Genomic DNA, 27,744 nt, shown 5'->3' with positions numbered 1-27,744 from the left:
TGAATGTGAAAGGTACACAATAAACACACCTACAATCTGACATATCTGATATTTGCTGAATTTATCCCAGGGATCAATAAAGTACTTTCTATTCTATTCTATTGATCACTAAGCTTTAGAACTTTGTTGTGAATATCTCCTTCCGGGTCTGTGGAAAAGCTCCCCGCCCAAACTGCTTGGTGCCTCGTCTGAGCTGCTGTGATGTAGATGACCATAGTAACTCATTAGATGACCATAGTAACTAATTAGATGACCATAGTAACTAACTAACTGACCATAGTAACTAATTAGATGACCATAGTAACTCATTAGATGACCAGAGTAACTAATTAGATGACCATAGTAACTAATTAGATGACCATAGTAACTAATTAGATGACCATAGTAACTAACTAACTGACCATAGTAACTAATTAGATGACCATAGTAACTCATTAGATGACCATAGTAACTAATTAGATGACCATAGTAACTAATTAGATGACCATTGTAACTAATTAGATGACCATAGTAACTAATTAGATGACCATAGTAACTCATTAGATGACCATAGTAACTAATTAGATGACCATAGTAACTAATTAGATGACCATAGTAACTAATTAGATGACCATAGTAACTCATTAGATGACCATAGTAACTAATTAGATGACCATAGTAACTAATTACATGACCATAGTAACTAATTACATGACCATAGTAACTAATTAGATGACCATAGTAACTAATTAGATGACCATAGTAACTAATTACATGACCATAGTAACTAATTAGATGACCATAGTAACTAATTACATGACCATAGTAACTAATTAGATGACAATAGTAACTAATTACATGACCATAGTAACTAATTAGATGACCATAGTAACTAATTAGATGACCATTGTAACTAATTAGATGACCATAGTAACTAATTAGATGACCATGGTAACTAACTAGCTGACCATAGTAACTAATTAGATGACCATAGTAACTAATTAGATGACCATAGTAACTAATTACATGACCATAGTAACTAACTAGATGACCATTGTAACTAATTCGATGACCATAGTAACTAATTAGATGACCATAGTAACTAATTACATGACCATAGTAACTAATTACATGACCATAGTAACTAATTAGATGACCATAGTAACTAATTAGATGACCATAGTAACTAATTACATGACCATAGTAACTAATTAGATGACCATAGTAACTAATTAGATGACCATAGTAACTAATTAGATGACCATAGTAACTAATTAGATGACCATAGTAACTAGTATATCATCCATAGTTGCAGATTCCAAGCATTGAAAGACTTAGTATAGTTGAAGACTTGCGGTGGTTAGAAAACATGAGTGCACATCATAATGGCAGCTACACTTTCCATCTTAAAGATCTAAAAAAATGATTTGGGAATGTCCGGCGGGCCAGATTGAAAAGCTCAAAGGGCCGCATGTGGCCCCGGGCCTTAGTTTGCCCAGGTCTGGTTTAGATACAACTGCTCAACATAAAGCTCTCTGTGTACTGTACGTGGGCTAATTGGAAGGACACATGAAGTTTGGAGCAAGTGACTGTGAGGAAAGTCTTTGCACTATGCGCTGACCCCCTCCCTGTCAATTTACGTGGCTTACCACTTGGTGGCTGAGTTGCTGTTGTTCCCAAAACTCCAAATTTTTCTTATAACCAAGTTGACTTTGGAATATTGAGGAGCGAGGAATTTGTTGCACAGGTGGCATCCTATGACAGTTCCATGCTGGAAATCACTGAGAGCGGCCCATTCTTTCACAAATGTTTGTAGAAACAGTCTCCATGCCTAAGTGCTTGATTTGATACACCGGGGCCAAGTGATTAGGACACCTGATTCTCATCATTTGGATGGCTGGCCAAATACTTTTGGCAATATAGTGGATCTCCAAAATGTGTGTTTTTAATCAAAAGGAGAATTTTCCTAGTTGTTTTTAATTAAAAAAAAAGAATATATATATATATATATATGTATATATATATATATATATAGGTTTATGAAATATTTGTTAGCATTGTTACATTAGTTGTTATAGATTTTAAACAGATGGAAATAGGGGAAATGTTTGTAAAACAGGGAAAATACACCCCAATACAACAACATGGTTATAATATTCATTGTCAGTATAAAAAAGGTCGGTTACAGTTTATGATGTGTTTGAATATTGTTGAAATGATGAGTTATGAATAAAAGACTGGACTACAGTGCGTACATGAATATTAGGAATTAAAATAAAAACAAGACTTTTTATAATAGAGTATATAGTACATATGTTGATGTATTGTTGCACAAAAGGACTCAATGGAACGGTTTCAAAAGTAAAACAAGTACAAGTTGTTATTAACTTCAGTGTTTGTAAAAAATGTGACATGCATTTAAAAATGTTTGACATACTTAGGTGGAGTTTTCATGCAAAACTTGATGGAGTGCAGTGATGGTGAAGACAAGATGCATTCAGTCATGAGAAAGGTAGAAGTGCCAGAAGAGTGTAGTGTGATAGTACAAAGCAGTGATTCTCAAACTGTGGTGTGTGTCCCACCATTGGTACTCGGGCTCCATATAGTAGTACACCAAAGCTAGTGTTACTGTTCAAACTATGTGTAATGTTACACTGGCCAAAAATATGAAATATACTTGTTAAATAAAACCTCTGCCTTGTTTTTAACGATAACTTAGGCCTAAAAGACTACTCTATATTACTGTTGGTCAATACAGTGGTATTTAGAGAGCTAAGCGTTTTTCTGAGGTGGTATTTATTGGAAAAATAATTTGAGAACCACTGGTGTAAAGTATGTATAATTCCCAGAGGGCATCTCCTCCTTCATTTCAGAAATGTTATCAGGTAATCGTGCAGACGTGCACACAGAAAACCGCGCCCACCCTCCACCAACAACTGAAGACTCAGCGAGGAGAAAGACAATCATATCTTATCTTACCTTACCTCAATCCACCTACCACTTGCTCTGCAAAGTGAGAGTTGAAGGACGTTAGGATGGATGTTGAATGACATGACACAATGTAGAGGAATTATTGGTAACTGCTTACAATCAGTGAGGTGCTGTCAGGGGAGGCAAGTGAGCCGGTGCCTCACCTGCCTCCAGGTGGCTTAACCATGGCATGATCCAAAATGAAGTAATAAAATAAAATAATTTTGAATATTTCTCTTTTGGTTTATGCTTTCCATGTGATTTTGTTGTGGTTCCTGTATATTTTGATTATTTTCATGGTCAAAATTGCGGAAATACCATGTTTCCTGATCAAAACAATGCAGCAGATGAGAAGTGAGGCAGACACAGGCAGTGCCTCCACGGCTACACACAGTGTATATTGGGCGTGCGTGCGAGGGGGTGCATGCTTGTTGCCACGTGGAAAAGGCAGGTCTTGAGGCAGCAAGTACCTCTGCCTCAAGGTAGGGGGCGATATATTGTCAACTTGCAGTTCAATGCCTCAGCAGTACTCTGACTCGCCACACGGGGAGAAGTGGGGGCGCTCAAGCTAGCAGACACAGGTCTCTCTAGCGGAAGCCAGCATTTTTTTCTTTTCTTTTTTTGAACTGTATTTATAACAAACATGGCATTTTTATTAGAGTAAGCCAGCGTTTGTGGGTGTTTTTTGTCAGATGCAAAAATATTGTTTTATTTCTTGGAATGAAATTGAATGAAATTAATGTTTCTGCCAATATGGAGGATTATATACTGTATCCAAGATGAAGTATTTGCCAATATGGAGGATTATATACTGTATCCAAGATGAAGTATTTGCCAATATGGAGGATTATATACTGTATCCAAGATGAAGTATTTGCCAATATGGAGGATTATATACTGTATCCAAGATGAAACACTTCTCTAAACTGGACAAAATGAATGTGATCATACAAAGTATGTTTTCATGGAGCTATTGCTGCTTCACATACAAATACAGAAAGGTAACATACACTCACAATGCTTGGTTTATTTTGTTAAAAGCAAATGGGACCAAAAAGTATTTAATAACAACTTTATTAAATAGTTTTTGGACCCATTTATCATATCATAATTTCATTATGATAACGTTTTTATGAAAGCAAATAACTCCCTTTCTCCCACCTGTAACTCTAATGTGCAACCTAAACCAAGAATGACAAGAGCTCCCCCCCCCCCCCACAACTCCGAGAGGGACAAGTGGTAGAAAATGGATGGATTTTGATGATGATATGGTGTTTGTTGCCAAAAAGTAGAGAATTAACACTAGTCTGTACATTTTAGCAGGGTTGTCCTGATACAACTTTTTCAATGTTGATACATTACTGATATTGATATCGGTGTGATACGTGTGTTTTCCTCTCTCATAATGATTGTGAATGATAGGCCAAAAAAAGGAAAAAAAAGTGCAGTTCCCCTTTAAGGTCATAATGCAGTATGTTGAAAAATGCAGTTTTGATACCACTTCTCCACTACCGATACCACAGCAATATTGGAGCCGTTGAGTAATGATATAGATCCAATAAGATATCAGCACTTTTGAAGATGTAGTTGTGTGGAATGTTAGAAAATGTTTGACCAAGTGAAACTAGTCAATCAAAAAACAAAGGTAGGTTTGAAAAACACTAACCTATTTATAATTAAATGTTTAGAAGTGTGGAGATAATAGTTTTTTTGGTGCGGAGACTTTGGATGTGTAATTAACATGCAACTATAATTATTCAATACTTGTTTATATTGACAAATGTGCTTTTTCAGAAATGCTGTTCAATTAACAGACTGTATCTCTAGCTTGTGTGCTACTGTGTGCTTAGCTTTGGTGTAGCTGCTGCTGCTGCTGGTTCCTAGTAGCTTGCATGTTTGTCTTCTGCAAATGACTTGACTAAATAGTACAGTACAGTACAAGGAAAGACTTATTGAAAGATTGTAGTATTGATAACTGGCTGTCCGGTTTTGAACAAGTCAGCACACTGCAGAACTGCTTGTATTGGAACACTTATATCCCACATTTTAGACGCAAGCCAACATCATCCGACTTGTCTTTTTGCTGATATTGGACTGATATCCGATATCAATCTCAGATGGGGACATCCCTACCTTGTAATAGGCATTATTTGACAGAAATTCCTTGGGAACTATTCAAATAAAAGACCTGTGTGTGGTCTAGTCCAGTGCAGTTCTGTTCTAGCCCCGCCCCTCAAGGTACCCTCTTATTGTTCACAACTTCAGTGTACTAAATGAAAGTGGTGAGTGACAAATGACCTCAAAGTCCTGGTCAGACAGGTAGATCTCCAGCCGGAGCGGGTCCACGCCCTCCGGGAGCGGCCGGGCCCGCATCTGGGCCAGAGGGAAGGTGTTCTGATTAAGACGGGCCAAGACGTCCTCCACCAGGATGATGTGGTTGCACACCTCTGCCTCCTGCAGCACACAGGAACAACATGCACTCTCTTGCTTTTGCTCTTTCAACATGGACTGTTCATTTGTTGCAGCAGTAAAATAATCATACAACTTTGTCTTCAATTTGAAAAAACAACATTTGATTTTTCACTAAAGAATGAAATGATGAAACTGGTGGGGTTCGGTACCTCCAACAAGGTTAAGAACGGAAAAATTGCGGAAAATTGCTGCGTGTACGGTTTTTTTTTAAAGACAAAATCGTCTTTGAAAAACAAAGTCAGATAGCCAGATAAGGGTCTAAACTACTTTGTACTAAGATCCAAATAAGAAGCTAGATAGTGTGTGCAAATGATAACATTGCATGTACAAATACTGGACATCTTGCAGGTGTAATTGATAACAAGTGCAAAAGTGGTGCAGATCGTCCTACTTAAATGAGCTTTTTGCGTGTATATCGGCTGTCACTATGGAGACACTCATGTCCCTTCACATTTCTGGTGGCATTATGTCCAACCTGTGACATTTTGTCATGTTGTTGACATGTAGCACACAACTATAATCTTGCTATAAAATATGCTACTTCCTTAACGTAAATGAGCGCCATAACCACAACACCAGGGGGAGCTCCACAGACAACGTTAAACCCAGATTCCCATCTAACAAAGGTCTTAACTCATCCTCCTTCTATGCCACATCAATGTGGAATGCACTCCCAACAGCTGGAAAAGTAAGTGCATCTCTATCCTCCTTCAAAACTGCACTAAAACAACACCTCCAGGCAACTTCAACACTTTACTAATACCCTCCTCCATTCACATCCCATCTCCCCGAACTGTAAATAACAAAATGTAAATAATCAAATGTATATCTCACTATGTTCTCTGCTGGCTGTACATATCCTACTAAGTCACACCTACACTGTTTCAATGTCCACATTTCTCTGTTGATGCAATTGTTGATGACTGAAGTACTGATATCAACCAAAGCTCCTCATCCCACCCCCCGGATTGTAAATAATGTCAATAATTCAATGTATATACTATGATGATTAACTTGTGTGATGACTGTATTATGCTGATAGTATATATTTGTACCATGAATTGATGAAGGTGGACCCCGACTTAAACAAGTTGAAAAACTTATTGGGGTGTTACCATTTAGTGGTCAATTAAATAAATAAATGATAAATGGGTTGTACTTGTATAGCGCTTTTCTACCTTCAAGGTACTCAAAGCACTTTGACACTACTTCCACATTTACCCATTCACACACTGATGAAGGGAGCTGCCACTTTTTCACTTCAATTGTGAATGAAGAGTAATCTTTTAGACTTTTCAAGTTTGTTGTGAGGTGGTTCCATTCCTTAATGGCTTTGCATGAAAAGGCTGATTGTGCAAAAGATGTTTTACAGCCGGTTAAAGAGAAGCAATCCTCTGCGCACAAGCTTGGAAGATCAGTTTTGCGAGCGCTATTAGGTTTGCACGTGCTTTAATACACGCACATCTTTAGTAGATCAGGCCCTTCCATTACTACTGACCCTCTCAGTGATCTCGGCGACATCCTCCCGATGCTCCCAACAGGGGAACATGTTGGTAAAGGTGAGCGGCTCGAGTCCGGCGTGGATCAGGTAGGACTTCTGAGGCTTCTTGTCGCTCTTCTCTGTGAGAAACAGAACTTTGAAACAATCCTAATCCGAAGACGGACGCTTGAGTGGGGAATACCTTGGCAGTACTGGAGGACTGTCTCCATAGCACACTTCCTGTCCGCATCCCAGCGCATGCCAGCCGAACCGGGAGTCTCACTGTCCTGAGGCCACCAGCCCTGCCACAGGTAGACTTCATGGAAGTTGTCCACCAGGAACAACGCTGTGGACCACGTAGTACAGACTCTTCAGCCTAACGTCTTCATGAGCAGGAGAACCTTCAGGAAGGCTTTGTCTGTGTTCCAGCCTCACCTGGTTGTGCTGCGTTGTACAGTTCTTCTTGCAGGAAGGGCAGAGAGCTGACCAGGTCCGGAGCACTGGACGGGTGGAAGAACTCTGTGGCCACAAACTCTCCCGATGTGCTGCTCAGCTGGAAGAGCCTTGGAGTGAAGTTAAATTTGCCTGGATCTGAAAAAGGAGAAGCAAACACGGTTACTTTTCCCTTTGGGAGTAGAAACTATACAGACTAAAGTATTCACAACACTTCTTCTTTTATCAAGTAGATGCGAGTGTATTTCGCCACCTTCGTAATGCCCGGGGATCGAACGAAGGTTGACTGATTGAGAGTTAAGAGTGCTGGCAGCTGGGTTCAAAAACTGTCAGATTGTTGTGCAGCCTGACTCCTAAAGGACACTTCTAATGCTTGACTCCTAAAGGACACTTCTAATGCTTGACTCTTAAAGGACACTTCTAATGCTTGACTCTTAAAGGACACTTCTAATGCTTGACTCTTAAAGGACACTTCTAATGCTTGACTCTTAAAGGACACTTCTAATGCTTGACTCTTAAAGGACACTTCTAATGCTTGACTCTTAAAGGACACTTCTAATGCTTGACTCCTAAAGGACACTTCTAATGCTTGACTCTTAAAGGACACTTCTAATGCTTGACTCCTAAAGGACACTTCTAATGCTTGACTCTTAAAGGACACTTCTAATGCTTGACTCTTAAAGGACACTTCTAATGCTTGACTCTTAAAGGACACTTCTAATGCTTGACTCCTAAAGGACACTTCTAATGCTTGACTCTTAAAGGACACTTCTAATGCTTGACTCCTAAAGGACACTTCTAATGCTTGACTCTTAAAGGACACTTCTAATGCTTGACTCTTAAAGGACACTTCTAATGCTTGACTCCTAAAGGACACTTCTAATGCTTGACTCCTAAAGGACACTTCTAATGCTTGACTCCTAAAGGACACTTCTAATGCTTGACTCTTAAAGGACACTTCTAATGCTTGACTCCTAAAGGACACTTCTAATGCTTGACTCTTAAAGGACACTTCTAATGCTTGACTCCTAAAGGACACTTCTAATGCTTGACTCCTAAAGGACACTTCTAATGCTTGACTCCTAAAGGACACTTTTAATGCTTGACTCTTAAAGGACACTTCTAATGCTTGACTCTTAAAGGACACTTCTAATGCTTGACTCTTAAAGGACACTTCTAATGCTTGACTCTTAAAGGACACTTCTAATGCTTGACTCTTAAAGGACACTTCTAATGCTTGACTCTTAAAGGACACTTCTAATGCTTGACTCTTAAAGGACACTTCTAATGCTTGACTCCTAAAGGACACTTCTAATGCTTGACTCTTAAAGGACACTTCTAATGCTTGACTCCTAAAGGACACTTCTAATGCTTGACTCTTAAAGGACACTTCTAATGCTTGACTCTTAAAGGACACTTCTAATGCTTGACTCCTAAAGGACACTTCTAATGCTTGACTCCTAAAGGACACTTCTAATGCTTGACTCTTAAAGGACACTTCTAATGCTTGACTCCTAAAGGACACTTCTAATGCTTGACTCCTAAAGGACACTTCTAATGCTTGACTCCTAAAGGACACTTTTAATGCTTGACTCTTAAAGGACACTTCTAATGCTTGACTCTTAAAGGACACTTCTAATGCTTGACTCTTAAAGGACACTTCTAATGCTTGACTCTTAAAGGACACTTCTAATGCTTGACTCTTAAAGGACACTTCTAATGCTTGACTCTTAAAGGACACTTCTAATGCTTGACTCTTAAAGGACACTTCTAATGCTTGACTCTTAAAGGACACTTCTAATGCTTGACTCCTAAAGGACACTTCTAATGCTTGACTCTTAAAGGACACTTCTAATGCTTGACTCCTAAAGGACACTTCTAATGCTTGACTCTTAAAGGACACTTCTAATGCTTGACTCCTAAAGGACACTTCTAATGCTTGACTCTTAAAGGACACTTCTAATGCTTGACTCTTAAAGGACACTTCTAATGCTTGACTCTTAAAGGACACTTCTAATGCTTGACTCCTAAAGGACACTTCTAATGCTTGACTCCTAAAGGACACTTCTAATGCTTGACTCTTAAAGGACACTTCTAATGCTTGACTCTTAAAGGACACTTCTAATGCTTGACTCTTAAAGGACACTTCTAATGCTTGACTCTTAAAGGACACTTCTAATGCTTGACTCTTAAAGGACACTTCTAATGCTTGACTCTTAAAGGACACTTCTAATGCTTGACTCTTTAAGGACACTTCTAATGCTTGACTCTTAAAGGACACTTCTAATGCTTGACTCCTAAAGGACACTTCTAATGCTTGACTCTTAAAGGACACTTCTAATGCTTGACTCTTAAAGGACACTTCTAATGCTTGACTCTTAAAGGACACTTCTAATGCTTGACTCCTAAAGGACACTTCTAATGCTTGACTCTTAAAGGACACTTCTAATGCTTGACTCCTAAAGGACACTTCTAATGCTTGACTCTTAAAGGACACTTCTAATGCTTGACTCTTAAAGGACACTTCTAATGCTTGACTCTTAAAGGACACTTCTAATGCTTGACTCTTAAAGGACACTTCTAATGCTTGACTCCTAAAGGACACTTCTAATGCTTGACTCTTAAAGGACACTTCTAATGCTTGACTTTTAAAGGACACTTCTAATGCTTGACTCTTAAAGGACACTTCTAATGCTTGACTCCTAAAGGACACTTCTAATGCTTGACTCTTAAAGGACACTTCTAATGCTTGACTCTTAAAGGACACTTCTAATGCTTGACTCTTAAAGGACACTTCTAATGCTTGACTCTTAAAGGACACTTCTAATGCTTGACTCTTAAAGGACACTTCTAATGCTTGACTCTTAAAGGACACTTCTAATGCTTGACTCTTAAAGGACACTTCTAATGCTTGACTCTTAAAGGACACTTCTAATGCTTGACTCCTAAAGGACACTTCTAATGCTTGACTCTTAAAGGACACTTCTAATGCTTGACTCTTAAAGGACACTTCTAATGCTTGACTCTTAAAGGACACTTCTAATGCTTGACTCTTAAAGGACACTTCTAATGCTTGACTCTTAAAGGACACTTCTAATGCTTGACTCCTAAAGGACACTTCTAATGCTTGACTCCTAAAGGACACTTCTAATGCTTGACTCCTAAAGGACACTTCTAATGCTTGACTCTTAAAGGACACTTCTAATGCTTGACTCCTAAAGGACACTTCTAATGCTTGACTCTTAAAGGACACTTCTAATGCTTGACTCTTAAAGGACACTTCTAATGCTTGACTCTTAAAGGACACTTCTAATGCTTGACTCTTAAAGGACACTTCTAATGCTTGACTCTTAAAGGACACTTCTAATGCTTGACTCCTAAAGGACACTTCTAATGCTTGACTCTTAAAGGACACTTCTAATGCTTGACTCTTAAAGGACACTTCTAATGCTTGACTCTTAAAGGACACTTCTAATGCTTGACTCTTAAAGGACACTTCTAATGCTTGACTCTTAAAGGACACTTCTAATGCTTGACTCCTAAAGGACACTTCTAATGCTTGACTCCTAAAGGACACTTCTAATGCTTGACTCCTAAAGGACACTTCTAATGCTTGACTCTTAAAGGACACTTCTAATGCTTGACTCCTAAAGGACACTTCTAATGCTTGACTCTTAAAGGACACTTCTAATGCTTGACTCCTAAAGGACACTTCTAATGCTTGACTCCTAAAGGACACTTCTAATGCTTGACTCCTAAAGGACACTTTTAATGCTTGACTCTTAAAGGACACTTCTAATGCTTGACTCTTAAAGGACACTTCTAATGCTTGACTCTTAAAGGACACTTCTAATGCTTGACTCTTAAAGGACACTTCTAATGCTTGACTCTTAAAGGACACTTCTAATGCTTGACTCTTAAAGGACACTTCTAATGCTTGACTCCTAAAGGACACTTCTAATGCTTGACTCTTAAAGGACACTTCTAATGCTTGACTCCTAAAGGACACTTCTAATGCTTGACTCCTAAAGGACACTTCTAATGCTTGACTCCTAAAGGACACTTCTAATGCTTGACTCCTAAAGGACACTTTTAATGCTTGACTCTTAAAGGACACTTCTAATGCTTGACTCTTAAAGGACACTTCTAATGCTTGACTCTTAAAGGACACTTCTAATGCTTGACTCTTAAAGGACACTTCTAATGCTTGACTCTTAAAGGACACTTCTAATGCTTGACTCTTAAAGGACACTTCTAATGCTTGACTCCTAAAGGACACTTCTAATGCTTGACTCTTAAAGGACACTTCTAATGCTTGACTCCTAAAGGACACTTCTAATGCTTGACTCTTAAAGGACACTTCTAATGCTTGACTCTTAAAGGACACTTCTAATGCTTGACTCCTAAAGGACACTTCTAATGCTTGACTCCTAAAGGACACTTCTAATGCTTGACTCTTAAAGGACACTTCTAATGCTTGACTCCTAAAGGACACTTCTAATGCTTGACTCCTAAAGGACACTTCTAATGCTTGACTCCTAAAGGACACTTTTAATGCTTGACTCTTAAAGGACACTTCTAATGCTTGACTCTTAAAGGACACTTCTAATGCTTGACTCTTAAAGGACACTTCTAATGCTTGACTCTTAAAGGACACTTCTAATGCTTGACTCTTAAAGGACACTTCTAATGCTTGACTCTTAAAGGACACTTCTAATGCTTGACTCTTAAAGGACACTTCTAATGCTTGACTCTTAAAGGACACTTCTAATGCTTGACTCCTAAAGGACACTTCTAATGCTTGACTCTTAAAGGACACTTCTAATGCTTGACTCCTAAAGGACACTTCTAATGCTTGACTCTTAAAGGACACTTCTAATGCTTGACTCCTAAAGGACACTTCTAATGCTTGACTCTTAAAGGACACTTCTAATGCTTGACTCTTAAAGGACACTTCTAATGCTTGACTCTTAAAGGACACTTCTAATGCTTGACTCCTAAAGGACACTTCTAATGCTTGACTCCTAAAGGACACTTCTAATGCTTGACTCTTAAAGGACACTTCTAATGCTTGACTCTTAAAGGACACTTCTAATGCTTGACTCTTAAAGGACACTTCTAATGCTTGACTCTTAAAGGACACTTCTAATGCTTGACTCTTAAAGGACACTTCTAATGCTTGACTCTTAAAGGACACTTCTAATGCTTGACTCCTAAAGGACACTTCTAATGCTTGACTCTTAAAGGACACTTCTAATGCTTGACTCTTAAAGGACACTTCTAATGCTTGACTCTTAAAGGACACTTCTAATGCTTGACTCCTAAAGGACACTTCTAATGCTTGACTCTTAAAGGACACTTCTAATGCTTGACTCTTAAAGGACACTTCTAATGCTTGACTCTTAAAGGACACTTCTAATGCTTGACTCTTAAAGGACACTTCTAATGCTTGACTCTTAAAGGACACTTCTAATGCTTGACTCTTAAAGGACACTTCTAATGCTTGACTCCTAAAGGACACTTCTAATGCTTGACTCTTAAAGGACACTTCTAATGCTTGACTCCTAAAGGACACTTCTAATGCTTGACTCTTAAAGGACACTTCTAATGCTTGACTCTTAAAGGACACTTCTAATGCTTGACTCTTAAAGGACACTTCTAATGCTTGACTCCTAAAGGACACTTCTAATGCTTGACTCCTAAAGGACATTTCTAATGCTTGACTCTTAAAGGACACTTCTAATGCTTGACTCTTAAAGGACACTTCTAATGCTTGACTCTTAAAGGACACTTCTAATGCTTGACTCTTAAAGGACACTTCTAATGCTTGACTCTTAAAGGACACTTCTAATGCTTGACTCTTAAAGGACACTTCTAATGCTTGACTCTTAAAGGACACTTCTAATGCTTGACTCCTAAAGGACACTTCTAATGCTTGACTCTTAAAGGACACTTCTAATGCTTGACTCTTAAAGGACACTTCTAATGCTTGACTCTTAAAGGACACTTCTAATGCTTGACTCTTAAAGGACACTTCTAATGCTTGACTCCTAAAGGACACTTCTAATGCTTGACTCTTAAAGGACACTTCTAATGCTTGACTCCTAAAGGACACTTCTAATGCTTGACTCCTAAAGGACACTTCTAATGCTTGACTCTTAAAGGACACTTCTAATGCTTGACTCTTAAAGGACACTTCTAATGCTTGACTCTTAAAGGACACTTCTAATGCTTGACTCTTAAAGGACACTTCTAATGCTTGACTCCTAAAGGACACTTCTAATGCTTGACTCTTAAAGGACACTTCTAATGCTTGACTCTTAAAGGACACTTCTAATGCTTGACTCTTAAAGGACACTTCTAATGCTTGACTCCTAAAGGACACTTCTAATGCTTGACTCTTAAAGGACACTTCTAATGCTTGACTCTTAAAGGACACTTCTAATACTGACAACATTGGCACTTATTTCATAGTTGTGGACCTAAAAATCATGTCTACAGGTAAATACACACATTAGTGATTTTAGGCTTGTTTTCTAATGAGTACATTTTACAACACCCACTTTTAGCTCCAAAATGTGGGTGGGCCAAACAACAAAGCAGCGCCACCTGTTGGGGCCAGAAGTTACCCCCCCCCCATCCCTCTTGCAAGTCTCAGGTTTTCTATGTCGTAACAAGTGCCAATTTGTTTGGGATTAAGTAGAGATTTTTTTTCTCTACCTCTTTCCTCTTGTTTTTCCTTTTCCTATATAGTACTTTTTGAGGCAACCTATGAGCCTCCCGGTCCTGTCATTTTGATGTTTCTTTGTCTTGGACGCATTTGCTGTAAACAAGTTCTGTTGTACTTTTTTGGATGCAATGACAAACGAAACATTGTGTATTCTGTAAGTCATAAGGCAGTGGTTCTCAACCTTTTTTCAGTGATGTACCCCCTGGGAACATGTTTTTCATTCAAGTACCCCCTGATCAGAGCAAAGCATTTTTGGTTGAAAAAAAGAGATAAAGAAGTAAAATACAGCACTATGTCATCAGTTTCTGATTTATTAAATTGTATAACAGTGCAAAATATTGCTCATTTGTAGTGGTCTTTCTTCAACTATTTGGAAAAAAAGATATAAAAATAACTAAAAACTTGTTAAAAAATAAACAAGAGATTCAATGATAAATGCAGATTTCTCCACATAGAAGTAATCATCAACTTAAAGTGCCCTCTTTGGGGATTGTAATAGAGATCCATCTGGATTCATCAACTTACTTCTAAACATTTCTTCACAGACAAAGAAATCTTTAACATCAATATTTATGGAACATGTCCACAAAAAATCTAGCTGTCAACACTGAATATTGCATTGTTGTATTTCTTTTCACACTTTATCAACTTACATTCATATTTTGTTGACGTATTATTCAATAAATATATTTATAAAGGATTTTTGAATTGTTGCTATTTTTAGAAAATCTGACGTCCCCCTTGGCATACCTTCAAGTACCCCCATTTGAGAACCACTGCTGTAGACGACCACAAAGTATACAACTGGATATTGTTCCCAGTCAATCTGAAGACACTTTTGTGGTCCCGGTGCAGAAAAGCATGAGTTTGATGTGGAGGTTGACCTGTTTTACCTTGCAGCATGCAGTCATAGGCCTTCCTGTCCTTGCGGCCCAGAGCCTCCCAGAAGCCCGGAGGTTCCACGCCCTCATCGCACTCATGGATGCTGACATTGCTGCTGCTGTGAAGACCAGCTTCCAGAGGACACCTGAGCAGGACACAAGTTCACTACTTTGCATCAAAGTACATACTTTTATTTTCTTATTAGTCTTTTAAATGCCCCAATAATGCAGAGGTGACATTTGAGTTGAGTTTTAACTCTAATACTTATCACTAGAGTGAAACATGAGAACAATATATTCTCTTCCTCACTTGTTTATTCCACTTTGAAGAGACAACGCTCGCCTATGAATATGCAAATTTTAATGGACAAAGTTTTAAAAAGCAGGCTTCATTAAAAATCTTGAAATAAAGCCAGGGGCTCTGCTACTTATCGGAAAACTGGCCAACCCTCATGAATTTTAAGGGAGACTCCCGAATGTCAGTGCCTCTCTTGAAAATCTCCTGAGACAAACATTCTCCTGAATATCTCCCTATTTCCAGCCAGACTTAAGGCACGCTCCTCCAGGGTGAGAACAGCCTGTCGTCACGTCCGCTTTTCCTCCAATTAAACAGCATGTCATGTTACAACATCTACGGCTTTTGGAGAGAGCACAGCTGCACACAACAAGAAGGAGACGAAGCAGAAGAACCAAGAACTGACAGTCATGGCGACAAAGAGTGAGAGAGAATTTGTAGTGTTTGCAAACATGCACCTGAAAGGCTCTCAGACCAGGAGAGACAACATTCTTTGGTCTGATAAGACAAAGATTGAGGTGTTTGGCGTGAAGGCCAGATGTCATGTTTGGAGGAAATCATCAGCAGGCCAATTCCATCCCTTCAGCATACTTGCCTACCTTGAGACCTCAGCGTTAGGGAGATATTCAAAAGGCCCGCTGGGTGTGTGTGTGTGTGTGTGTGTATATCTATAAAAAAATACTTGCGACCGTTAAAGGGTGACGGTTTGAGGTGAGAGAGGACGCTAAAAGCACGCGCCCAATATTATTGTCCGGGTAGAAATCGTGGGAAATTTGTGAGAATAGTTTCCCGGGAGATTTTCGGGAGGGGCACTGAAATTCAGGACTTGCTAGGGTTGGCATGTATGTTCTACAGTGAAGCATGGTGGTGGCAGCATCATGCTGGGGGGATGTTTTTCAGCGGCAGGAACTGGGACACTTATCAGGATAGAGGGAAAGATGAATACAGTAATTTTTTCCAGAGACATCCTGGAAGAAAATTTGCTCCAGAGTGCTTTTAAACTCAGACAGGGACTACGGTTTATCTTTCAGCATGACAATGACCGAAAGCACACAGCCAAGATATTAAAGGAATGGCTTCAGGACAACTCTGTAAATGTTCTTAAGCTGCCCAGCCGGGACCCAGACTTGAATCCGATCTTTGGAGAAATCTGAAAAATACTTTTTGTAATTGCTTTCAAAGTTGCATCTACAAAGTATTGAGCTGAGATTGTTAATACACATGTACATGTGCTTTCTCACTTTTGTCCCCCCCCCCCCAAAAAAAACATTTTACATTATGGGGTGTTGTGTGTAGAATTTTGAGGACATTTTTTTTTTGGGGGGGAATAAAGCTGTAACGTAACAAAATGTGGAAAAAAGTAAAGCACTGTGAATACTTTGTGGATGTACTGTATATGTAAAAAGTGGATACATTTCCCAATAGTGCTTATTGGAGATGTAGACCATTGTTGACTAACCCAGCTCATTAGCATTAAAGCTACAGACACACAAAAAGTCATGTTCCCAGTAGGACATACTAAAACAAAATACTTGGAGATGTAGACCATTGTTGACAAACCCAGCTTATTAGCATTAAAGCTACAGACACACAAAAAGTCATGTTCCCAGTAGGACATCCATCCATCCATCCATTTTCTACCGCTTATTCACAAAATACTTGTCAACCGTCTAAAATCCAGTGTCTACACACAATGCAAATTATTGTTGGACCTCTTCCTAGATGGACTTTGATGTTCAAAAACTACCAACATGTGATACAAGACCGTTTGGGGCAGAGGTAGGGAACCTATGGCTCTGGACCAGATGTGGCTCTTTTGAAGACTGCATCTGGCTCTCAGATCCATCTTAGCTGACGTTGCTTAACACTTTAAGAAATGAATAATCCCACTGCTAATCACATTCAAAATAATGTTAGAAAAATATAAAACTTTCTCATGCATTTCAATCCAACCATCTGTTTCTACCACACCTCTTCAAGAAGTTGCATTGAGAGTAAGAAGTACTTTATTTATTATTGGTTAGCTTCATAATAATAATGTTGTTAAAAAGAATTAGTGAAGTGAATTATATTTATATAGCGCTTTTCTCGAGTGACTCAAAGCGCTTTACATATCCATCCATCCGTTGTCTACCGTTTATTCCCTTGGGGTCACGGGGGGTGCTGGAGCCTACAATCGAGCGGAAGGCGGGGTACACCCTGGACAAGTTGCCACCTCATCACAGGCGCTTTACATAGTGAAAGCCAATATGTCCGTTACATTTAAAGCAGTGTGGTTGGCACTGGGAGGTAAAGTGTCTTGCCCAAGGACACAACGGCAGCGTAAGCGGGGATCGAACCTGGAACCCTCAAGTTGCTGGCCCAGCCACTCGAGCTATACCATCCCTACATAAGAGGCTTAATATACTCCAAAAATGTTGGTCTTCATTAAAAATGCTTGCATTCAGAGCTAAAAATTATTGTATGGCTCTCACGGAAATAAATATTTGGCTTTCATGGCTGTCTCAGCATAGAAGATTCCCGACCCCCGGTTTGGGGCATTTAAGGGTCTCATTATGTGTAAAAAAGCCAACACAAAGCTAAGGCACCGTTCTTTGATCCTCAGGGCGGCCATGTTGGCCACGGCGCGGCTGTGCGGCTGTGTCTTGCATCCGTGCCACAGGTAGATGACAGCCTGGTTGCCGCTCAGCAGGATCATGGAGGCTCGTGAGCGCAGGCTGCTGCAGTGACACGCCACCTCCACAAGGTGGCCCTCGGCTGCCATCTCCCCCCGCACGCAGTACAGACGCCACTCACCTGAGCAGGTAAACCAGTGGGACCGGCACAATTAAATCCATTCAGGACTGTTAGACGGAAACATCAGGTTACTTTGGATGTTCTCCTCCTCCTCCTCTTCCCGCTTGCCGGCGTGGACGATCATGCCGCCATTGAAGCACTGCAGGAAACATGGAGGCTCTTTTCCCTGCTGCACTTGGACCTTGTTAACACACAAGAACACAATTTAACACCATTGAAGCACTGCAGGAAACATGGAGGCTCTTTTCCCTGCTGCACTTGGACCTTGTTAACGCACAAGAACACAATTTAACACCATTGCTTGGTGGCTACCAGCAACAAAGTATCAATGACGGAGTTTTTCATTTATTTTCACTTGGGATTTTATATTTAAAGCAGAGCAGTAATACATTTGTGCCAAGTCCTTATAGTCTTTAGGCCAGTGGTTCTCAAATGGGGGTACGTGTACCCCTGGGGGTACTTGAAGGTATGTCAAGGGGGACGTGAGATCTTTTTTAAATATTCTAAAAATAGCAACAATTCAAAAATCCTTTATAAATATATTTATTGAATAATACTTCAACAAAATATGAATATAAGTTGATAAAGTGTGAAAAGAAATACAACAATGCAATATTCAGTGTTGACAGCTAGATTTTTTGTGGACATGTTCCATAAATATTGATGTTAAAGATTTATTTTTTTGTGAAGAAATATTTAGGGTTAAGTTGATGAATCCAGATGGATCTTTAGCATGTGGAACACAGAACATCAATTTCCACACTTCTATTAGCCCCCGGACATCTTAAATGTAATAGAAATGTGTAGGGGGGGGTGTATGGTGTGTGGTCTTTATATATTTATTCTAATATATGTTCTTGACAGAAAATGAGCCAAAGTCAGTGAGTCTCAGTTAGAAAAATTATATAATTGTATATTTTTTATTTTAATAAAAAATGAAAATAGGTCCCACAGATCCGAACACCACACCAAAAAAAAAACCTGACTATTTATTAGGGCTGCAAATCTTTGGGTGTCCCACGATTCAATTCAATATCGATTCTTGGGGTCACAATTCGATTCAAAATCGATTTTTTTTTTTTATTCAACACGATTCTCGATTCAAAAACGATTTTTTTCCCGATGAAAAAGCTTTTATAATTGTAAAGGACAATGTTCTATCAACTGATTGCAATAATGTCAATTTGTTTGAACTATTAAAGGAAGCAAAAATATGACTTATTTGATCTTTGTGAAAACATTGGACACAGTGTGTTGTCCAGCTTATGAGATGCCATGCAAGTGTAAGCCACTGTGACACTATTGTTCTTTTTGATTATTTTTATAAATGTCTAATGATAATGTCAATGAGGGATTTTTAATCACTGCTATGCTGAAATGATAACTAATATTGATACTGTTGTTGATAATATTCACTACTTTTGGTTTGTTCTGTGTGGTGTTTGTGTCTCCTCTCAATTGCTGTTTATTGCAGTTCTGAGTGTTGCTGGCTCAGCTTTGCTTCTGGAATTGGATTGCATTGTTGTGGTATTGCTTTGTATTGTTATGTTGGATTGATTAAAAAAATTTTTTTTAAATCCCCCCAAAAATCAATTTCTTTTTAATAAATACGAATCGATTCTGAATCGCACAATGTGAGAATCGCAATTCAAATTTGAATCGATTTTTCCCCACAGCCCTACTATCTATGTAACTCATATTTGCAGTCATATAGTCTGGTGTGGCTAATATATAGAAATTTAAATATTTTTTCTACAATTTTGTGGGTGCAGCTTTTTGTCTGCGTCCTGCTTCATATTTAATACCTGAGCCCCTCTCTCTTGGTCCAGCTCCACCGTCATCAACGCCGACGTTCCTTTTTCGCTGATGGTAGAATATCGGCCTTGCCAGAAAAAATAACAACACTGCTCCCTGCCAGGTCCTGTGCTCCTCACCTCTGGGTTGTGTCTGCGTCCCACTGGGCCGCAAAAACACCTCCAATAAATCGACATTGGGTTAAAAACCCAGGACAGAGTGTCAGAGGTGCAACTCACCGGACGTGCTAATCATGAACTTCCACTTGACCACGTATGCGTCCCCCTCGTGGAACTGTCCCATGCTCTGGCGTGGTATGCGGCTGTAGTCAAACTCTAGGATGTGCCACACGTCCACGGAAACGGTGCTTATCTCCTGAGTCCTCATGCGGTCCTGCGTCTCCACTGAGCCATGTCCACGGCCGACGTTGACGCCGTCCAGGACGCTGGCCACGGACGACTGGAGGAGCGGCAGCATCAAGTTGGTGTCGTACGGCCGGCATTCTCGCGCTGTGGCTTTCTGGGAAAAAGATATAAACAAACCTTGACTAAGCCTTTACCCCTGCTTTTATGCACTAACAATTTTTGATGCCAACCTGCTGTTCCGGAACAAGCTCGCTGCCTTCTGTTGGCGACGGAGGTTTCACTTCGGTCCAGTCCACAAACTTCTCTTTGAACAAGACGGTCTCGTTGTGCTCTGTCAGCCTGCCAAATATGGCCCAGTCGGGTCGGCCTTGGCCTCTCCTGAGGAGGAATGTTCACAAAGATGAGGAAGACTCTCGCCTCTAACCTGTTTAAAACTCTCCAGCTCTACTTTAAAGAATATTCTCAATTAACCAGTTCATTGTATTTTCAGGGTATTGAATCCATCACAACTGAACTGACTGTTCATCCTAAGAAAACGTTTAGTTTCTCATTCAAGTTCCTGGTGGTGAAGATAACTGAGAATCTGACCCGCTCCCGCGTATAAAAAGAGCTCAGCAGCGCATGCACTTTTTTTTACGTCTGCTGAAAAGAGCACAGCTCCCTACCCCCATTCTCAGCACATTCTACAGAGGCACTATAGAGAGCCTACTGACCAACTGCATCTCTGTCTGGAATGGAAGACTCTGCAGAGAGTGGTGAGGACGGCTGAAAAGATCATCAGGACTGTTCTTCCTATCCGGGAAATCGCAAAAAGCCGCTGCCTGACCAGGGCTCAGAAAATCTGCAGAGACTCCTCCCAAGAACTGTTCACACTGCTGGACTCTAGAAAGCGGTTCCGCTGCCTCTGTAGCAGAACATCCAGGTTCTGTAACAGCTTCTTCCCTCAGGGCCATAAGACTCTTGAACGCATTATAATAATCCCCTCAACTCCCCCCAAAAACGGATTACCTCACTGGGATATAAAGACAATACATCCATAAACTATGATGCATATGAAAAGTATAAAATATTTATCCGCCCAAAAAAGACCTTGGTAATTGGTATCCTTCTAACAGTCTTCCTTTCCTTAGACTGAGATCACCCTGTGATATTGTATCGAGCTGTTAAAGAAAGCAGTCGTTCCACAATTTAGGTTTTGGATCACTTAGTTTTATTAGGTAGATTAATTGGACCGCTACTCATGATACAGAGCCAGATTTTTAGATATCCAATGGCATTGTCTAAATTAGTTGGGAATTAGTAGAAATTGTTTGTTTTCAGTTCTTCAAAGGCTAATTTGAGATGATGATGTGTATGATTTGAATGCATAGACCAGTGCTTGTACTATCAGAGTAATAAGTCATTTTATTTCTATAGTCATTTCATTTCTATATTTTTTACACATTGGGGAGTTCCGACAGCAAGCCTGTCATACTTTCTGGGTAGACATGCGTTGATCGATCAACCACAACTCGGTGTCGTCTATTTTTGTGAAAAAGTACATGATTAGCCAATGCCAATTAATGCCCATCCCCTCTCTCATTTCCGTTTATGGTCACCTACATGTGCAAAGAGGACCAGCCGCTCCACAAAGTTATCCATCGTCACCTACGTTGCGGCAAATAAAGTACATTTCTTACAAGTATCATTACCACTGGAGGACTGGAGGACACACTGGGTAAGAACAAGCAGGACCAGGCAAAAGGTATGCTAATTGCCAAGATGGCCTCCAAGGTAGCCGGATCCAAGGTAGCTTGGTAAAGTTTTCAAAGTGAAGATGGAAGCATGTTTGAGCAGGGACATTAATAAGACCCGCCCAGTTTAATAATTGTGTCGACGTTGATAAACTGCCACTGCTACTCACCAATAATACATGAAATAAAAAAGTACTGTTAATACATGAGGTTAGTAACGGCCAATCTCACTCATAGAGGACTTGTATAGCATAAAAAGGTGATTACAACACCCCTAATTAAAAAAAAACCCCACCTGAAATCAACATGAGATAGCACTTTGGTGACAGAGGCAAGGAAAAACTCCAAACCAGATCTTCAAGGCTTGCATTCAGCTTTTTTTGGATGGAAGGACTGGCACTGATGATCTCATAGCATATATTTTAGTTTATTCAGCCGTACTTTCATATTGCATAGCTTCCCCTATTATTCTTATATTTTTTGGGGCTTTTTGTGTATTTCCCTTGCTGCACTATTTTTTTGTTTTTGCCCTTCATGTAGAAAAGCGCTATTCAAGTATAAGCCATTATTATTTTTAGTATTATTTTACCTGCACATCGTCTACCGCCTCTGCATCCTGGGGTCCAGGCCTGCAACATTCCCACCAAAACCTAAGAGTCAGGTTGTGTAGAGTACCTGGGAATGAGTGTGTTGCAGCTTCCCGGGTCCAGCGGGTTGATGTCACAGCAGGTGTAGTCAAAGGTGGCGTTCCACAGGTGTTTGGCCAGCTGGAAGGCCACCTTCCTCTGTGCCAGCGTCACTTCTTTGCCGTGCCAGACGTACACCTCACTGCCAAAGTCCAACACTAGCACCTGTGGCACATGTATTTTTTTAACATTGAAACAATTAGTCAAATGTTTAAATGACAGAGTCAGAATAATTGTATCTAAGTTACTACACAACTTTGTGTGGCCATGAGCTGGCTTCTATCCAACCAAGCAAAAGGCCTGTAAAACTCCTCTGTGTAGGTTGGGGAGCAACATGAAGGTGTTCTGTTTCTTTGATGTATTGTAATCAATAGAAAGATATTGTCTTGACACGAAATCTACAAAGCGAAGAGGAAGCAGGACCTGATTCTCCTCCAAGAACCTCTTCTTTGAACTAGTTTACAACCTTTTCTTTGAGCCGACCTTTTCTTTGAACTGTTTGTAATCAAAGGCGATGGCTGTTTACGAACTCCGAAAACCACTGTTGCCATGTAATCAGGGAAAGTCCAAATAAAAGAGGAGGCGTACAATCTTTCTTTAGGAGCATGGTGAGACTATACAAAGAGTACAGTCCAGACATCTCTCCTCAATTGAGCCAAAATTAATTCTATTTAATTTCTTGCTTCTTTAATAGATGTCATCAGTGTTTGAACCTGACAGACAGAATCTAACATCTCACTGCACAGGAAAAATCTTTTGGTTTTTATCGATGAAGTTGCTCGCTTTTCCCCTTTTTGTTGCTAAGCAACACATTCAAACCAGCAGGAAGAACTACAGTACTAGGTTTTGACAATAATAGTCGTGGTAGGTAGGTGGTCTCATTTATCTAAATAGGCCAGGCAAAATATTTCAAACAGCTCTCATCATGATATAGTACAGTTTTACAACACAATACTAAACAGTCGGACCTCTTTGGATGAGAGAAGACAGCAGCGAGGCACCTTCCCCCATTCTTCATCATCAGGGACAAGTTTGTCATCCAGCAGACGAAAGATGCAGTTAGTTTCCACGATGGCATTCTCAAAATGCTCGTCCTCTTCTGGCAGACCGGCAGCTAATCACACAAAAATACTGTTACAATAATTATGTGTACATCATCATACAACTTTTATGCTTAAGGGCCGTTGCTATAGTTATTATCAATTGTGCTGAAATTGTATTTTTCTTTGTCTGTGCAAAGCTGGCAATCCAAAAGATTGCAAGCCAGTCTCTATAAGTGTCTGTGTCCAAAATCGGCCTGCTGACTGCCAAGGCTGAACATCGAGTACCGTGACGCAGACAGAGCAGAGACAAGGCGATATCACAACTGTCAGCACATTTGTATAATCATATATTGTGTCTAACTGGAGCTGTCCAGATTACCCCCTTCCCTCAGAGACAGCTTCAGTGAAGTAACCAAGGACTTCTCAAATAAATAGAGGAAGCACGTGGGCTGGACTTTTAGGGTTTAGTTGGGATTTGTAACCGGAGAACAGCCCAAAACACGTCTCTCCTCAATTGAGCAAAATTTAACTCTGTCTCTGCATAATTCCTTGCTTCTCGTCTGTCTAATAGATGTCATCAGTGTTTGAACCTGACAAATACAGCATAGAGTCACATCATGACTTTCAGAACAATTTTAGGTTTGTAGTCAGATCTTACGTTGATAGGCTGTCTGTCCTCCTAGAATGGTCCAAAACATGTGGGCATCCGGCCTCTGTGGGTGAACCGCTTCCTCAATGGTCTGCACCTTGCTGGCCCGGCAGCCGAGGTCCTTTTTTGTCTGGATGAAAGTGGCCAAATCCATTGCCTACAGCAAATAAATAAAGAAAAATAATGAGGTGGCGACTTGTCTAGGATGTACCCCGTCTTCCACCCGAATGCAGCGGGGATAGGCTCCAGCACCCCCCAAAAAATATAAACAGTTATCTGTTTCATGCAGCAATAAAACAAAATATAATTCAATATATAAAGTCTACGGTCTATAATAATCTGAAGTACTGTAATACAGTAGTTCTTCCTCAAATGTCCCATGGTTGTACACGTTGATGTCATGATCTGTGCTCTGGATTATATTTTTGTTATTTTGTCTTAGTTTTGAACAATTTTAGTTCCTGTTTGCGCTCCCTTGCATGTTTAGTTACCATGGCGACTCATTAGTTTGACCAGCTACTGGTGTTCGGACACGCACCTGCTCTAAATTAGAGACTATTATTTAAGCCTGTCTTTGCCAGTTCCTCGTCCCGGCGTCATTGCTCTTTTCTTGCCACTGTAAGTCTTGCTTATTTCATGCGATTCCATTGTTAATGCTATTTGTTTCAGGCCATAGTTCAGTGAGGTTTTTCATGTTTAATGTCCTAAGTTTTCTGCCTTAACTTCCTTTTGTTTTGGTTCCTGTCATTTCTGCTGTGTAGGATTAATTGATTATAAAATATGTTCCTACCTGCTACCCTGGAAAAGTCCGTGTGCATCCTGGGAGAACAAACTTCGCAGCAGTTGAAACATTTAGTGTAATATTTGAGTTTGAGTTTATTTGGAACATGCAAACATACAACATGATACTTCACAATTTCCACTCTCTATTCAACATGTTGGAAAAGGAGTAGGAAGAAGCAGAGTTTATATAATCTAACCCCTTTTCCTTTACATAACAGTTGCTAAAACTTTTGTTCACTCCCTGTTCTCAATGTATTCACAATATACTCCGTAAGTAATCACAATACAAATAAATGAATAATACTGGTGAGCGAGATTAGTAAGATTATCTTGAAAATGAATGGATGGGTGAGAAAAATTCAGAATGTTCATAGTGGTTCTTCTTCTTTCTACTTTGTAAAGACTTTAAGTTTGAAGAGTTTCTTGAAGTGGATTAAATTACTACATTGTTTGATTTGATGACACCCAACTCTACATGCCCCTAAAGCTGACCAACATGCCGGATTGTAGTCAGCTGGAGGCGTGTCTTAATGAAATTAAACAATGGATGTCCGCTAACTTTTTGCAACTCAACGCCAAAAAAACGGAAATGCTGATTATCGGTCCTGCTAGACACCGAACTCTATTTAATACAACTCTAACATTTGACAACCAAACAATTAAACAAGGCGACACGGTAAAGAATCTGGGTATTATCTTCGACCCAACTCTCTCCTTTGAGGCACACATTAAAAGCGTTACTAAAACGGCCTTCTTTCATCTCCGCAATATCGCTAAAATTCGCTCAATTCTGTCCACTAAAGACGCTGAGATCATTATCCATGCGTTTGTTACGTCTCGCCTCGACTACTGTAACGTATTATTTTCGGGTCTCCCTATGTCTAGCATTAAAAGATTACAGTTGGTACACAATGCGGCTGCTAGACTTTTGACAAGAACAAGAAAGTTTGATCACATTACGCCTGTACTGGCTCACCTGCACTGGCTTCCTGTGCACTTAAGATGTGACTTTAAGGTTTTACTACTTACGTATAAAATACTACACGGTTTAGCTCCATCCTATCTTGCCGATTGTATTGTACCATATGTCCCGGCAAGAAATCTGCGTTCAAAGGACTCCGGCTTATTAGTGATTCCCAAAGCCCAAAAAAAGTCTGCGGGCTGTAGAGCTTTTTCATTTCGGGCTCCAGTACTCTGGAATGCCCTCCCGGTAACAGTTCGAGATGCTACCTCAGTAGAAGCATTTAAGTCTCACCTTAAAACTCATTTGTATACTCTAGCCTTTAAATAGACTCCCTTTTTAGACCAGTTGATCTGCCGTTTCTTTTCTTTTTCTTCTATGTCCCACTCTCCTTTGTGGAGGGAGTCCGGTCCGATCCGGTGGCCATGTACTGCTCGCCTGTGTATCGGCTGGGGACATCTCTGCGCTGCTGATCCGCCTCCGCTTGGGATGGTTTCCTGCTGGCTCCGCTGTGAACGGGACTCTCGCTGCTGTGTTGGATCCGCTTTGGACTGGACTCTCGCGACTGTGTTGGATCCATTATGGATTGATCTTTCACAGTATCATGTTCTCATATGTTCTCATAGTCATCAGTATCATCAGTATCACAGTATCATGTTCTCATAGTCATCATTGTCACCGACGTCCCACTGGGTGTGAGTTTTCCTTGCCCTTATGTGGGCCTACCGAGGATGTCGTAGTGGTTTGTGCAGCCCTTTGAGACACTAGTGATTTAGGGCTATATAAGTAAACATTGATTGATTGATTGATTGATTTATTTGCGTCATCCATTCCATCATTTAATTCCACATCCTGATATACTGAAGGTCTTAAGTGTTGTACGTGCCTACAAATGTTTTAATTTACTTTTTTCTCTAAGATGATATTTCACCTCTTTTTTTGAGAAAAAATGTTGGATATTCTTGGCTAGCAGGTAATAATTTGCTCTGTGTATAATTTCAGCTGTTTGCAATTTCACTATGTTGTGGAGTTTCCATATTTGTGATTCAATAAAAAAGGGGTTTGTATGTTTTCTACATCCAACATTGTGTATTATTCTAACTGATCTGAATGTGTCTACTTTTGTATTTATTTCCCCATATTTCCACACAACAACCCAGATACGCTAACACTACATGTAGTTCATGTTTTTCCAAAAGTAAAAAAACGTGGAATTATGATGAATAAAATAGGTCACCTTTGCTCTCTCAATGACATTGGAAAACTCTCCCATCCACACGAAGCAGAGCTCAGGCGTCACCAGCAGGAAACAATCCCCGCTGTTCAGTGACGAAGCTCTTGGCTCGACTAGTCGGGTCTGAACATGACGACGGCCTGCGGAGAACCATGCGGAGAACGAGGCCTCAATGCGGATCTCGGCTGAGCGCAAGGTGATGGTGAGAAGCTGACCTTTGACCTGCAGCAGCATGATCTTCTTGTATGGCACGGCACTGTTGTTGGACACCTGCTCTGAGATGTTGACGCTGCGTAGACTCACACTGCTCAACTTCTCCTGACTGGCCAGACCGGCCCGGGCAGCCTCCGACAATTCTGAGGCTTTTGTCACTGGAATGAAGAACAATACACTTTTAATAAATTAGAATGGACCTCCACCAAGGTCAAACAATCTATTTA

General features: G+C 40.1%; 1 protein-coding gene across 9 annotated transcripts in view; it reads right to left on the bottom strand.

Moving 5' to 3' along the window:
* The window catches only part of LOC133567945 (supervillin-like), a 120,087-nt gene that overhangs the window by 2,352 nt on the left and 89,991 nt on the right, over positions 1-27,744 (bottom strand). For 7 of the 9 annotated variants that reach the window (XM_061919578.1, XM_061919572.1, XM_061919577.1 and 4 more), the window contains 15 exons: positions 27,520-27,675; positions 27,308-27,444; positions 24,336-24,483; positions 23,603-23,748; positions 22,624-22,799; positions 20,446-20,593; positions 20,090-20,369; positions 19,862-20,013; positions 18,129-18,237; positions 17,849-18,056; positions 14,978-15,111; positions 7,337-7,492; positions 7,104-7,247; positions 6,920-7,041; positions 5,248-5,403 (listed from right to left, as the gene is read on the bottom strand). In XM_061919578.1, coding sequence (XP_061775562.1) covers positions 5,248-5,403; positions 6,920-7,041; positions 7,104-7,247; positions 7,337-7,492; positions 14,978-15,111; positions 17,849-18,056; positions 18,129-18,237; positions 19,862-20,013; positions 20,090-20,369; positions 20,446-20,593; positions 22,624-22,799; positions 23,603-23,748; positions 24,336-24,483; positions 27,308-27,444; positions 27,520-27,675 — 2,372 coding nt within the window. Of the gene's footprint in view, positions 1-2,958; positions 2,986-5,247; positions 5,404-6,919; positions 7,042-7,103; positions 7,248-7,336; positions 7,493-14,977; positions 15,112-17,848; positions 18,057-18,128; positions 18,238-19,861; positions 20,014-20,089; positions 20,370-20,445; positions 20,594-22,623; positions 22,800-23,602; positions 23,749-24,335; positions 24,484-27,307; positions 27,445-27,519; positions 27,676-27,744 lie in introns of all 9 variants that reach the window. The other 2 variants (XM_061919574.1, XM_061919575.1) reach the window with 2 other exon arrangements.

This window comes from Nerophis ophidion, linkage group LG14, assembly GCF_033978795.1.
Source record: "Nerophis ophidion isolate RoL-2023_Sa linkage group LG14, RoL_Noph_v1.0, whole genome shotgun sequence".
In the NCBI taxonomy this organism is placed as follows: Eukaryota; Metazoa; Chordata; class Actinopteri; order Syngnathiformes; family Syngnathidae; genus Nerophis; species Nerophis ophidion.
Note: the sequence above shows the minus strand (reverse complement) of the source record. Positions and strands in the feature narration are given on the sequence as shown.